At 33.9% G+C, this 16,088-nt stretch overlaps 1 protein-coding gene across 1 annotated transcript in view; it reads right to left on the bottom strand.

Moving 5' to 3' along the window:
* Positions 1–12,437, bottom strand: part of LOC128190842 (equilibrative nucleobase transporter 1-like) — a 50,868-nt gene extending 38,431 nt beyond the window's left edge. The window contains exons 1-2 of the mRNA XM_052863054.1: positions 12,175–12,437; positions 8,068–8,181 (exon numbers count right to left, since the gene is read on the bottom strand). Of these exons, the coding sequence (XP_052719014.1) occupies positions 8,068–8,181; positions 12,175–12,277 (217 nt within the window). The 5' untranslated portion in view covers positions 12,278–12,437. The remainder of the gene's footprint in view (positions 1–8,067; positions 8,182–12,174) is intronic.
* Between the last annotated feature and the right edge of the window lie 3,651 nt (positions 12,438–16,088).

Below are 16,088 nucleotides of genomic sequence, written 5' to 3'. Positions count from 1 at the left end.
AAGCGTAAACTGCCCCGAACCATTTTATATCGTATAGAAGAATAATTCTCATTTCTACTTCAGTATAGGGAATTTTTTTTTAAAAAATCAGTTATCCTTATGATTGAAGTGCGTCTTTTCCAGTTTATAGCTGATACATACATAGTGATATTTCTGATAGCAACCGTAGCGAGTGCACTTGTTAATTTTAAAACAGCCTTTAAAGGGAGTGGTTGGTTTGTGTGTTTTTGTGTCTCCTACCTAGTTATAAATGATTTATTACGTATTTAGCATGGTTTCATTGAAAAAGTTCTTTTGAATCGCGTTGTCTTCGCTCACCTAATGGTCGGATTGTAACAAGTCATCTAGGATGACGGGGCCATTTTATTGATCAGAATCGTTCACAATGGCGGTAATTGAGGTAACATTGACTACTAAAGCAAAGCAAGAGAATTACGCCGATGCTTCTTTCCAGTATAAAAGCTTGTGATAACGATGAAAAAAAACCCTGCCCAAACAGATAAATAATGGGAGATTTATCACAGAAGTTAGAGTTTTTCAAAAACAAAATACGTGTATACAAAAAGAACCATATACTAAGTACCTCTGATGTTTCAGCGACACAGGAAGTTTGGGGCGATGAATGATAGATTTGCTCGACATTAACTGACAAAATACCGAGGAAGTAGTCACATAAAACTGGCTATCTGCATTTAAATGAATGCAGTTGTGTTGTTTTTCGATAGATAAAGAATTTATAAATGAATAACAATGTAAAGGATTATAATGTTGCAACAATTTGTGTTCCGGTTTTTTTCTGCGATGATTATTCTCTCTCTCTCTCTCTCTCTCTCTCTCTCTCTCTCTCTCTCTCTCTCTCTCTCTTATAAAGCCAATTACCTTAATTCAACATTATGCTTACAGTTATTATCTCGTGTGGAATAAACCTGACACCCAGACATATATATAAAAAAAAAGCATGTGAAATTTATACCGTTTCCCGAAGGTGTTTGGAATTTCAAAAAACAAAAAACAAACAAAAAAAAACAGTCGAGAATGATCGGGTTGGAATGATCTTAAGTCAGGAGCCTGAAATGGTCGGATTAAAAATTTCAGTCAGTAAAACATCTTGACTGTAATAACAAAGCAGCACATAAATACAATGTTCACGTGTCCTTTTTTATTTGTTGATATTATAACCAGTTGGTTGCCCGCGTATATATGAACAACATAACAAATCACTAGCGCGCGCAAAATACGTCATTTGCGTAAAAATAGTGTTTTCCCTATTTTATTAGTCATTCATTATCTCTTGTTCTCTACTAAATACAAGATGCTGTTGGCAATAAATCATGCTTCTCAGTCATCTTATGTATGTAATTTGCCCCAGCATGTACAACAGATGTGTCACCAAAGGGTGAAACAAAGCTCCAGTGATAATACGATGGCTAAAAACCGCTTTAGTTCAATGCAAATTGCTTATTTCAATACGACATAAAAGAATAATGGTGAAATTGCTAATGTTTATGTACAATCTTATACTTTGAGAGTTTACTCCTTGTGAACTTCATGATGCTGGGTAGTCAAAAAATTTACCATCAGATCTACCTTAAAGTTTTATATATGATTTGTTTAGTTATAAAATATCATTATTCGTACATTTCAGTTTTGAAAATTGAATGATTTGTTATATTCTTATACAGAACTCTTATTTTAAGGAGGTTAATATGGTCTTAAGGTGTACACGAACATCCAGCCCTCTTAATAGCAACAAACATAAAAGGCACTGCCAGTACTTACTGTCCATGCTTTTCAGCTGTTCCGCCAACTGTCGCTTTCCGATCGTAATAGAGTGTATTTAAGTTATTTTACTCACTTTATATGAATAAGTTGATAGAGCTTCAAACAGAGATGTAAAAACGAGGGCTACAAAGAGGGCGATTCTTGAATAAAAAAAAGTTACGAACCTGTGTTAGCAGTTTATAGATTTTTTTTTCTGCATTGTCCGCTACCTCTATACTCGTATGAACCAACAAACAAAACATTTTATTTTTTAAATAACTTGAAAAAAAAACTAATTTCAAATCCATTTTTGACACATTTGATAAAAGGCAAAAAAGATTGAAATGCAAAAAAGAGCTGCTTACGAACGAAGCGCGCCGATTGATTGGTAATCTTGGTTTCATAAACTCGTTTCATAAACGTTTATAATATGATTACTACATCATATGTTGAGAAAATGACACAAAAAGTGCCTTTAAGCCGTTCATCAATCCTTCTTACATAAAAACCAAGTGCTCTTTCTGTCACTGACCTTAGTGTATCCAGTTAATGCAAATCAAGGCGTGAAAATCGAGATCGGGAAACAGAAAAACAACATGAATCATTGTCCTAATTCAAATATCGTCATTAGAAACAACTGCAACCAGTCCCATAAAGGCCAGTCCTATTCATTAATTTTTGTTGTAATAATAAATAACGAGTCGATAATTAAGGTGAAGCTCATTGATCTCATTAATGTGTATGTCGTATCGTAAATTGGTTTAAACAGGAAAACTGTCTATTTTTTTGTTAAAGCTGCTTGGATTTTTAATCAAATTTTGTGTACGCTTTTAAACGATGATTATGCTAAGTATGTGCATAATACATGTAATAAACATTGCAGTAGCTTTCCTGGTCAATTCAGTCTATTTTAAAAAATGAAAAGATGATGTACAGTTTTTTTTTTCTACGAAACAAACGCCATTAAAGGATATCGCGCTACTAGTATTTCGCCTCTCATTAAAATTCGCCGATGAAGTCGAGGCGGGGATGCTTGCATTACGACTTTGACATCGCTTTTAATATAGTCTAAATATGAGTTATGTTCTGGCAAATCAAATAAAAATAACCTGTGTACATTTTGTTTTTTATTATTTCTGAAGTTTTTTATGTTTACAATCGATGCATAACATCCCGGTTGAATAAACCCAAACATTCGGGGGACGAAATCAAACGGTTCCCTTCCTTAACATTCCCATGCAATCGCGTCTTCTAGGGCCTTTCCTGCAGGCTCGGAAAAACACCTCAAATATATCAATCTCAACTTCTCGGGCCTTTCCGGCAAGCTCGGAAAAACACCTCGAATTTATTAACATCACCGGATGTTAGAATTTTATACAAAATGGAGTCGCTTCCCATTAAAATAACTATCGGCTAGACAGCCTAAAATGTCTCTTCTGTGTTCTATTTTATGGTATATAGTTAACTTTAATAAAGTATAGTTCACATCTCAACAAATCGTAAAATGTGTTGTATTTATATCAAGTTTTAAGGAAAGGGGGGTTGTCATGGACGTCAATGGAATACATTCGAGTTGTTTTTCCGAGCTTGCCGGAAAGGCCTGAGAAGTTGCGATTGCAAATATATTAACATTACCGGATGTTAGAATTTTATACAAAATGGAGTCGCTTCCCATTAAAATAAGTATCGGCTAGACAGCCTTATAAGTCGTTTCTGTGTTATATTTTAGGGTATATCATTTACTTTAATGAAGTCTAGCTTACATCTAAACAGATCGTTAAATGTGTTGTTTTTATATCAAGTTTTATAAAAAGGGCGGTTGTCATGGACGCCTAGGTAATTCATTCGAGGTGTTTTTCCGAGCCTGCCGGAAAGGCCCGAGAAGTTGCGATTGCATCCCCATGATGCATATTGGTTTGGGGTTTGTATGCAATTATTTTATTTACTTTGAATATTTGTAATTTTGAAAAGAGATCGATTCTGCTGGTATAAATAGGCAAAAGTCTATAACTTTCTAAGACATTTATTTTGTATGGAAAATTATTTGATACTATTTTTAGCCCAAAAAATCGGACCATGCAGCCGAGACGAGTTGTATTTCGTAATTCAGAAAAAAGCTGATATTATATAAATTGTTAAAGATAGAACCATTTTAACAAGACCTTGGACTTTCAGTAGGATATGTAACGATCTATTTCTTGCGTCAAAACAAGTTAAAACTGACGCTGGTTTCAAGTGAAATATACACCGATTGCGTAGTCTTTGCTCAAAAGCCAGACAAATCGTGTTGATTTCAAAGAGCCATGCCTGAGTAGCCTACAATGAAATAGACAGGCATACGTCACATTGCCGTTTGACTCAACTACCCTTAGTCCAAGTTCTTGTTAAAATGGTTCTAATGTAGATGTCTGAATTTTTTTCGGAAAATATTTAGAATTGAGTGGAGCAACATTGGCTTTGACTAAGGATTAATTAAATTTCTTCCGTAGTAAAGAAACACACTCCATCTAGTAAATATGACCCAGTTTCTTGGAAATTTGTTAAATAAATCAAATATTCTCAGTTAGCGTTTGCTCATGCTCTCACTTGAACACAAAAATATCATTAAAAATAAACGTGGCGAGTTTATTTTTAAGAGGAAGAAAAAGTAAGAGAGTTATTATATTATGATATTTACCATTGTGTCATTGCGTGGACCCTGAGGTCCACGCAAAAAATATATAAGCGATGTTAAACCGGATGCTATGGGGAAAATTTAGCATGCGCATGAGCTAGCCTGGCTCCTGTGCGTAGTGGGTAGCTCAGGGAACCAGGTTAGCACACGTTTATCTGAATCCGGATTGGCATTCCATGCCATATGCACATATAAGTTCAAAGGCGCTGTAATTGTAAAGTTGTAGGTAAACAATACAGAAACAAAGCATCCCTTTTAAAGAAATGATCGGCATGTAATATAAACTGTCAGTAACATGAAATAAGTTAATGTTATGCCGAAACTCCAACATAGCAAAATTTGCAATGTTTTGTTGTTTTCCGAATACACATGTAGCTTAACTTTACTTTTATAGTAGGTGAGGCTAGAGTACTTCTCGATTAAAATTTTTTAAGCATTTAAGTATGATTGAATAATTTTGTGACTGTATATGATAGATGATTGAATGATTATGTCACTGTATAAAAGTTTTAATCTCAAGAAAAATGCATCAAAGTATGAAATTAATTTACACAAAGCTGTCACTGCAAAGTAATGCGAAGCGTGATGTGTGCGCAAATAGTAGAATTCGCCGAATCCGGATACTATACATGCAATCTTCATTAATATAGATCACAATTGTATAATCGCATTGCAGTCCTTTTTTAAAGTACAGCAACTTGTAATATATAATATATGAAACCGAATATTTATTCCTTTTCGCCACACGAACGTGCATTCATAAATTAATCATCGAATAATTATTTTTCTTGAAACATCGTTCCATGTTTCAAAAATCTTAAATACTGGCATGTGTAAGAAATACTATTTTAAAAAAAATATATTATCTATATCAGTTAAAAAGTCAACAACAGAGAGAGAGAGAGAGAGAGAGAGAGAGAGAGAGAGAGAGAGAGAGAGAGAGAGAGAGAGAGAGAGAGAGAGAGAGATTGGAGGAAAGAGTGAGTTCTGTGGCATTAAATAAGATACATGTAATAAATCGAGATCTTTTGTAAAACTAGACTACTACATGGATTGGTCATAAATCAACAGTTTAGATATCATGGTTTAGGCTTAAAGCAAGTTTTCTTCGAGATTAATATACTTGATTTCCACAATTGCCGATTACCCTTTAAAGCTTTCCATTAAGACCGTTTTGTTTCCGATTGCTGTTTGCCATGTTACGAAAATTGCGTGTCAGTCTTCAATCTTTCTTATAACGAGGTGTCGAACTTCAACTGCGTTTCCGCACTGCTTTTTCTATTGATTTTTGCATCTTAATCTTGACTTCAACGGATTATTAAAAAAAAAAAACACCCCAAGAATCTTTATTCTGATATTTTGATGACGGAAAAAAGTGACTTTCGTACTTTAAAAGAACTAAACTTTGATCCGTGCGTGCACGGGTTGAAATGGAGATTTACGAAATAGATACATCGACACACCGTATCGTTGACATTTACATAACCAAGCTTAAAGCCTACAATCTTACACTCTGCCTACTTAGAATAATCTAACTGTGTCTCGGGACAGGCCTTCACCACAGTTAAAATGCCTCCCTTATGGACGTTGTTTACTCAGGGTTTGAGTTTTCAAATAATCGTATGGCACTACAAAAATATTGAAAAATGCTTAAAAATGATAAAAGACACCATATCTCAAAATTTTGATCATTGACCTCATATAAATTTTATACCAGCAGAGAAAGGTCAATATACTTAGTTTAATACTATAAATGATTTAGCATTATCATCATTCAGTTTTTTGTTATATTGAATCAAAAAATGGGTAGTAATTTGAAAACTGATAGAGGAAATTCGGACTAGAATATCTATAAAAATTGTGAATGAAAACTTAATGCTTTGTATCTATTTGATGTCACTACCATTCATCAACTGTGTTTCATTTGTTAAAGAGTTAAGCAATTTGTATTAATTTCACAATTAAAAAAATCTGAATCATAGTGTAAAATTTTTATGAATTTTTCTTGAATTTTCAAAATGTAAGATCTATAACACACAATAGTTGGTTTTTCATTATCATCAGTGGAATTTTTTTTCATTCTGAGTAAACGTCATCCTTATGTATACCCGAAATGTAGCAGAAAATTGCAGAATTGCTTCGAAACGATTTTGGAGAAAATTAATGAAGCTGCATTGAAAATAACAGTCAAATTATTCATAACCAACTATTTTGAGGCTGTAAATACCTTTAATCTAAAAATTAAATTCACATATTTGAAGAAATGAACACTTTTTCACCAACGTTTTTTTACTCTTTTTTTAACACATCATGTTGACATTCGGAAGTCTCGGGATTTTTCAAACTAAATGCACTATAAGTTAGATTTATCTCCCGTATTTTAAAAATTTTGCGTTTTTGTATTATGGTTTCCATGCAAATGTGACATTGTTGAAACATAAACTAAAGAGCTTCCCGTGACTTAGCGTGAGTGTAATGCGCATGCGCAAGATTGTAAAATCCCAAAAATCAATATGAATTCCGGATTGTTTAAAGGAATTTTTGTTGATTATTAATTAGCGAAGCTGTATTGAGAAAAAAAATAAAAACAAATCGGTAATCTTCAAGTACCAAAAGTTTAAAGTATATAAAACAAAAGAAAGTACTCTTCCGATTTATCGGTATTAAAGCCAAAAAATTCGAGTCTATTATTTTAATATAGAAGTATAGATGCTGTCATTCCTTTGCCGGTATTTTCCGGACTCAAACAGTTATTTGCAGTTACTGTTCAATACCAGATGTAGTTTACTTTCCTTTTGACCAACGTATTTGTTTTCCAATTTATCTTAGAATGGAAAATAAAGAATTAAATAAATCATGAGTGATATATTGATAATTTTTAGAATATACATAACTAAATATTTTTAGATAAAATAACCCTCCTCTTTTAATTTTGATGGTTTCTCTATTAACACGATATCATAAGATTTCAATAATTTATTGTTATAATTTCTATAGAAGATGATGCCGTAATTATTCATTAATTGATAAATAAATCCGTTTAGAGTCAGGTTTTCCCAGAAAATTTGTTGTTGACGGATCAAACAGCTACACAGTGTGTACTTGCCATAAAAACTTCGCAAAATTATGCATAAAAACTATAAAAAAAAAAAAGAAAAAAAAAGGGGGGGGGGATCCAAATATTCAAAGAAACACGCTTTCTAGTTTTCCTGATACTTAGGTACCAAACTCTATCTATCAATCTATCTATCAATGTATGAAACTGCGAATCTGCATTTCTGTGTTTTGTCTCCAAATCTCCTTATATTGTGAATAGTAAACAAACATTACAGCAGAAACAACCTTAGGGATTTTCTTAAAAGCTGACGCAATGTAAAGTACCGTACATCTAAAAATATAAAGCTTCAACAGATTTAACATTTTGTTCATTGTGGACAAAGAAATCGGAGTGTTTGATATCGTCATCTTCATCAACCCCTCTGATTATTTGTTCATTTACTTATCGAATGTTGCACTTGCATCCTATTTTAATACTTTGATCAGAAGTAAATTTAACCATGTCACACTGTGCCATACATGAATTTCAATAGGATTGGTAAGGGACGTACATCTCAGTTACAATTAGGACTCACCTGTTTCTGTTTCGACCACTGCAGGGACCAGCCGGTTGTTTGTACTGGGTTTTTTGAGGAGCTCAGCCTCTCTATGGTTCTGGTCACTTTTTATCTCGTTGTCGGAGTAACACTCTGAAATATACGTATCAATAGTCTCAAAAGAAATATCACCATTCATGCTGCCAGTTCTGTTAAAGTGTGCCAAATTCAGAACGCATCAACGTCACTTCCGGTTAAGCATGCATAGACAATTAGTCAGCAACAGAACGACCTTACTTCCATGTGAAAGAGAAGCAGCTTTTAGACGTGGACCTGTCCACTTTTAGCTATAAAGTATTGCGCCAGGAACAGTGATCAACCTTTTTGATCACCGGTGATAACTTGAAAATCAATTACTGTCTCTACAAGCTAATAGAACGAGTGTATAATCAACAAGACATAAAGCACCAGTTCATCCCCGCATTTACATGCCATCTGTCCACGCAATCAAGACACGGCGCAGCCCACACTTTTTTCCATATGTGGACGGCAGAAGAACGTACCAAAATAGTCACCAAGATGGTGAAGACCAATTGTTTATTCAGTGTCCTTATACGTATTTGTAATGTAGCATTATGAAACTCTCTCTCTCTCTCTCTCTCTCTCTCTCTCTCTCTCTCTCTCTCTCTCTCTCTCTCTCTCTCTCTCTCTCTCTCCATTCTTTTCACAGAAATTGGTACTGATTAATTCTCCATTCCTGGATTAACGCAACCGTTAAAATTGAAACGAAGCTGCGTTCAATGACCGGAAACAAACAAAAAAACATGCGTAAAATCCCTTGACTGCTGTTTTATATTTAGATCAAAGGATTTGCAAAGCTGCAATTCAAACGAAACATCATCCAATTTATCCCAATGAAACCGAATGCTTTTGAAATAGCGGATAACAATGTCATAAGTATCAAACACAGACTGATTAATAAAATCGCCCTTCTTAATTCATTCAATTTGATAGCCTTTAATGGTATTTTTTCCGATATTACAGGAAGCATGTCAAAGGCATTATCAGTATAGACTGTTCTAGTACATATGTACAACGAGAGGCTATATTAATTATATTAACGACATACGGGATATTCGTGAGAGATTGAAACAAACCCCTCCTATGCTACATGTATTCGTTAGTACTCTTGGTTACTTGTTTTAGCCGGTATTGGAGTCGTACACAGCTTGAAAATACAAGGTGACAGAGAATTCGAACTGAATTTTAGATAAACTCGCTTAATTGAGACTACAGTGTTTTATAGATCATTAGTGCACTATTCATCATCATTAACATTCAAAGCAACGGATGTATAGAACATTGTTCCTTCAGCAGTCGTGACATCTTTTATTTCATCATTTCGCTTAATTTGATAAATTTTAACAAGAATTTCCGGATATGAGGGGACAAAATTGAATGAATTACTGTCACATAGAGAGGCTTGCAGGGAAAAGAACTTGATCTTTAGTCAACGATGGATTAGAAGTAATCCACAACTGACGACGTAACTCCTCCTTCGTACAAAGAATGATTTATCTTGTTCGCACACTAGTCGATTTAAGAACACGCGCCTCGCTTCCTGTTTATAGTTACTGCATGGTACTTTTGTTATTTAAAAATAACAAAAAATATTTACATTTGCAAATATGCTTCCTTATATGAACCTATAGAATAGCGAAAACGTTCAATTCGTGACGTCACAATGATAACCACACGCACTTATCACATGTCGGTTGCAATATTGTAAACGCAAAAACACCGTTATTGCGTGGACCCTGAAAATATATAAGCGAGGTTAAACAGGGTGCTATGGGGAAAATTCAGCTTGCGCATGAGCAAGCCTGGTTCTTGTGCGTAATGGGTAGCTCAGGGAACCAGGCTAGTACACGTTTATCTGAATCGGGATCGGAGTTCCGTGCAATATGCACACATAAGTTCAAAGGCGCTGTAATTGTAAAGTTGTCGGTAAACAGTATAGAAACAAAGTATTTCTTTTAAAGAAATGATTGGCATGTGATATGAACTATCAGTATTCTGAAATAAGTTAATGTTATGCCGAAACTACAACATGCATCAAATAGCATAATTTGCAATGTTTTGTTGTTTTCCGAATACACATGTAACTTAACTTCACTTTTATAGTAGGCGAGGCTAGTGAACTTCCCGATTAATTTTTTTTAAGCATTTAAGTGTGATTGAATAAATATGTCACTGTATCAAAGTTTAAATCTCAAGAAAAATGCATCAAAATATGAAATATTTAATTTACACAAAGCTGTCACTGCATAGTTAACAAAGTAGTGCGAATCGTAATGTGTGCGCAACAGGGATGGGGTTATCATAATCAGTAATCGTAATCAGCTGTAATCGATTACAGGTTGCTGAGTAATCATGAGTAATCAGTAATCATCCATTTTTCTGATTACAAGTAATCGTAATTTAATCGATTACTCTGTGAAAAAGTCCTGTAATCATGATTAATTTTTGATTACTTTTATGATTACAATGGCAAAATTCAATAGGTTGAAATCATTATTCATTGGATGTTATATTTAGTGAATAAGGTTCAGTCTTAAAGTTGGCCAGTATTCCTTTATTGCCCTTGGGCATATTTAAATTCATGTCCAGTCACGATACAATGAGTTTGCTATTCAACAGTCCTTGCTTTTAGGTGCATTAGAAAACAGTTCACATACTGTGCTTATTTAATTGGGAAATTTATTTCTTTTAGTTGGACTTTGTTTAGAGAAAAATGTCTGCTGTACAACATTTTGAGTTTTCTGATGATCAACCATCATCGGGTATTATGAAAGCCAAATGTAGATACTGTTCTGCATTTATATGTCGGGGAATGCAAAAACTACTTCAAATAGTAAGTAATGCAACAAATTACATTGATACCAGAATAAAGAGTCCTGTCAAAAAATGCACTGTTTTTTTTTTAAATGAAACATTTAAACTATGAAAAAACTGAAAAACAAAGAATGTAATCTAAAGTAATCACAAGTAATCATGATTACAATGAGGAAAAGTAATCGAATGTAATCAATTACTTTAAAAAATGGATGTAAATAGCCTGTAATCGATTACTTTTAAAACCCAAAGTAATTGTAATTTAATCGATTCTTTTGAAAGTAATCAACCCCATCCCTGGTGCGCAAATAGTAGAATTCACCGAATGCCTGATAATTATTTTAGAAGTATGAATCCTTTAAATTCTGAGATAAAAAGTCAGGGCTATACATACATGTATACGTAATACAACGTACAAATTTGGTGGTTAAAAGCAGAGGGCTAGAGTCGGTGGAATCTCTTAAGGCTTTTACGTTTTCGTTGGAAACACATGCAAATGGTCCACGTATTGTAGTCCTTTTTTAAAGGACAGCAACTTGTATTAATTTTATTATTCTGAACGGTTTGCCGTTTTCAAACGTAAATATAAGTAATAAACAGCAATGTTAAAAAGTTCACTGGGATATGAACTTGGTTGGTACGTGATCAAATCTTCTGAGAAGCCCTTCGGGCTTCACATTTTCTTAAATGAAGACCAACGTTACACTTGCTATTATGTTCATATTTCAATGCAAAAAAACTTTATAAAGCATAGAATTAGTGATATTAAAAGTTGCGTAATGCACACGAAATACTAGAAGATGAATTCTGTAGATTAGAAGTGCTGATAAAGGAGACTAAGTGGTCAACATACATATTGCTTATCACATCTACCTTCAATTTTAGATTAAGAAAAAAATCATAAATTTCAGCTTTTAAATTTGAGCATTTTCCAATATCTTTATACAGAGCTTTCCTTATAAAGGAGATCAATGCAGTGTAAAAATGGTGAAGACCAATCAGCCCTCTTAAGTTGTCGATGATTTTGTTAGTACCCGATGACTTCTCACTTTTTTCTGTGGGTACCTGAATCTACCAACTTTTATTACAGCTCGTTTTACCTATTACAAAAATAACTTGTGATATACAAGCATGTTCCCATATCTTCTTCTATCAAACGTATTTGCGCTGTTTACCAATGGAAATAAATAGCTAAAAGCGTTAATGATATTTACTTGCTGAGATCATCACTATTCACCTATGTTTACTTACCGGAGGCTGCTGATTCTGATGATTTTGGACCCAGCAAGAGGATATCAAGAAAAGCAGCCGATATATAAGTATCGATGGTTTCAAAGGGCCGGTTTTTGTTCATCCTTGTCTTGATGTCTTCCCAAGAGGCTTTAAAAATCCAGATATTTCATTTCATCCATTCCATCTTAACACCGCTCCTTCAGTATGTCGCGGTTTTTTCGCACTCTAAGTTGACAGAAATATGAAACTTTACCAATAATCCTTTCATATTGTATTAATCTGTTGGAAAACAACAAAATCTCATTTCAACACTTCTTGAAAAAAAAAAAGACCAAAAAAAAAAATCAAAAATGAAATCAAATTATTAAAAGATTTCGTCAGAAAAAGAGTGCACCGCCTCGTCTAATTTGATATCGGGTTGTTTTTTTTTCTCTCTCAGACATATCGACTCTTCCCTTGTGATGCCACTTTACGGTGAGACGATATTTAGATGGCCGTGCACTCTCAACAGTTACTGTAGTTGCTGTGGAAGAAAAAATGGCTATCTCGCCTGTAAGAATCATTAAAAAAATGCAGAGAAATTTTCAAATGTTCAACGCCATGCGGAAAGAAAGAGTGACTTTGGACAATTAGCTGTGAACATTATTTCACGTCAATGAGCGATAGAAGAGCAGCAACGACTGCTCTAATAAGTAACGATCGGGCTTGTCATTTGGTCCATTGCTATTCCAAAAAACTAGGCCGGAAAGTAATATCGTAAAAATTAGCTTTTACGTCCTCGACGAATCGGGAGGAGCATAACAATTTGTATTGTCTGATATATATGGTTTTTTTTTTCCTTTTGTAAAAATTCGATATCTGAACCGAACCTTAGAGGGCAATCTCTCACCAGAGGGCGTATTACGCTGCGCTACAACACCTCTGTTAACGTCTAAATGCCAAGAATCTTGGCAAAACCCATTCTCAATCATGATATTATAAATTATAGTTTTATATGTATTCAGTCTACATTTCGATGTTAAAGCCTCGCCAAAATATTGAAATAAAAAGAATGTATTGGTAAATCACGGTAACAAACGAAGAACTATTTCTCAGAGTAATACTCCATTACCAATGATTTCGTGGAACTACTTTTTAGACGTTAACAGAGGTGTAAGTGGAGCGAAGCAGGAACGATAACTCTGGGTAGAGATTGCTTAGAGGGAACAATCGCAAATTTCGGGCTTTTCAGGCAGTACTCGGAAAAAAACCTCAAAGTTTTTTTCCGATCTCTGTCGGAAAGGCCGAAAAGTTGTTATTCCGAGCTTTGCCAGATTTGCCCAAGATTCAACGATTGTAGTATGTAAGGTATCGATGTTTTGCACGTATATTTTACAATTATATACTCAGATCTAAGAAAACCTGGTCGTCTGTTTGTCTGTAATCAATAAATATAATATGATCAACGACTAGATCGATTCCACATACCAACACACGTCCATTCTATTAAAAACAGAATTGAAAGTGATATCAGTTGCAAAAATTCAAATGTTTGATGAATACATACATGTAACAGGCACGTGACCGCGGGAGGAGGGGGGGGGGGGGGGTCCTCCACTCACTTTTTTAAAGGGCAATACGCTTGATATGAAAGCCAGTTGGCTCCTCCTCTTTTTAAGACATTATGAAAATTGATATTGAAAGTTTATAGGTAAAGAGATGCTTATCAAAATATCTTTGGGTATGTCTGCCCCTTTCTGAATACATGTACTATGCAAAATGATGCTATGTACTTAAAATTCCAAAGATAATTCCAAAGTCAACATTTTACAAAATAATTAGTTAAATTTTACGCTGTTTTCATGCATTTACTTTCAACGGGAGGCCGTCAACTGAAATATAAGATGTTACGTCATTCAGATATTTTCAATATGACTGATGATTTGTTTTTAGCAATTCCGTGCCTCCGCACAGAATCTCAATCTGTGACAATCAGCGATTCTCGCATACATGTATGTCTAATCGTGGCGGCTTTGTTTTTCGTCCGAAGTTAGGTTAGATATGTTTTAATGGTGTTCTTTTTCGGCTGGTTCTTGATGCTTGTCTACTTCTTTTAGAACAGAATCTTTGACCACTCACACATTACATAACCCTTTACAAAGAAACATTCCAAGTACAATATTGGGTTTTTTTTTTTACCCTGAAATTTTTGTAGAGAGTTTTATCCAGACTTATTTAAAGAATACAGTACATGTATTTTGAAAATTGTATGCATGATAATTTTCTATTGAATTATTGGTTTCAATAGACATTTACTTCACTTAAACAATAAAGTGCTTTCTTTGGTGATTCATCAGGGATACGAAGGTAGTGACATTGCAGAAAAAATACATAAATCACTTGAGCGCATTATGTAATTTTTTTTTTCTGCAATGATCGCTACCTTCATAACCCGTATGAATCATCAAAGAAAGCACTTTATTGTTTACATTAAAATCTTTTTTTGAACTAATTCATAAAATTATTATGAAAAGTAAGTAAAATTCACTGAATTACTGTTAATGTACACGAGTACGTAAGCTAAAAGAAACAGCCAAATCGTCTCCTGTGAGACATCATCATGTTTATTTCGTGCAGTCCGTGATTTTTTCTTAGGTCCCTGTAGGTCACAACCAATCGATAAACAGGGCGTGTCAATTTCAGTCCTGTCACTTTCAGCCGCTGTAGATTGGGGCGTGTAGATTTCAGTCTGGCTGTTTCTATAGAGCTAAGTTTCCGTAAGCAATAGAGAAAATCATACTTGGTAGATGTAAATATATCATTTATGTAAAAATGTTTTATTAAATAAAGATATTCCATTATAGTAGGTTCGTGGGGGATAATTGTGGTTGTTCTTATTCATCTTGCAGATAGGGTAAACAGATATTTGAAAGAAATTTAATTTTCATGAAATTGCTTCCATAATAATGAAATACCGTATTTTCATGCAGCTATTAGCGAAATAATTCATATTCTAGAAACAAAATCACCAACTGCTTCATCAATGACAAAAGAAAGGTTTACAATTTTTTTTAATAATTTATTTTCAACATTTAACATAAACATTAAAACAGAGTTATAAGGGTGTTGGTACCTCTAACTTTATGAACCCAACATACATTTTTGCAATATGTTAATAAATGGATGTAAATTGACATATAACATTGATTACTGATGACCATCAAAGTTGAAAAATTATAACAATGCAAGTAAACAGTGTTCAATTTTGAAAGGACAGTATATGATATGTTTGTAGACGAAAACATTGTATAACCTTAACTCCAACTTTTACCTGAGCATTTGATCGTACTCTTTATAGTCCTAAAATATTTCAACTTAAAAGTCCCCGACATCCCGTGACTTATACTTTCTATGAAAGAACGTCATAACTTGGCAATTTCAACCCAATATAAAACGGGTTTATCTCCAATTAAGGTTGCTTATCTTTGTAGTGCAATGGGTATAGCTTAGATCTAATGACCCGAAATTTGAATGATGAAGCAGGGACTTTTTAAATAGCAATAACTTTTTTTTTTAATTTATGACCCCCCCCCCCCCACCCCCCTTGGAGAAAAAAGTATCATTAACTTCCTCTCATTTTACGTGTAAACTGTAATTTTTTATCTATAAGAAGAAAAATATAAGCTTAAATGCAAAACTTTTCCCTATGAATTGGAGGACCCTTAATATCATAACAGCTCTTCAATCGACAGTTGTCATTCACGCCATTTATAAGGCATTATAATTTAAAATTATCACCGTTAAACCTACATATAACATTGGCTACTGTACATACCGGTAATCATAGCATTCCTACAGCAAATGAAACACTTTTCAAAAAGTTATATTTTTCTATATTTAATATTCATATTTACCCACCCTGTAACACTTGATTTTGCTCAATCGTTTGTTAC

Source organism: Crassostrea angulata, chromosome 6 (genome assembly GCF_025612915.1).
Source record: "Crassostrea angulata isolate pt1a10 chromosome 6, ASM2561291v2, whole genome shotgun sequence".
NCBI classification, from domain to species: Eukaryota; Metazoa; Mollusca; class Bivalvia; order Ostreida; family Ostreidae; genus Magallana; species Magallana angulata.
The sequence above is the reverse complement of the archived record's forward strand: the minus strand, read 5'-3'. Positions and strand labels throughout refer to the sequence as shown.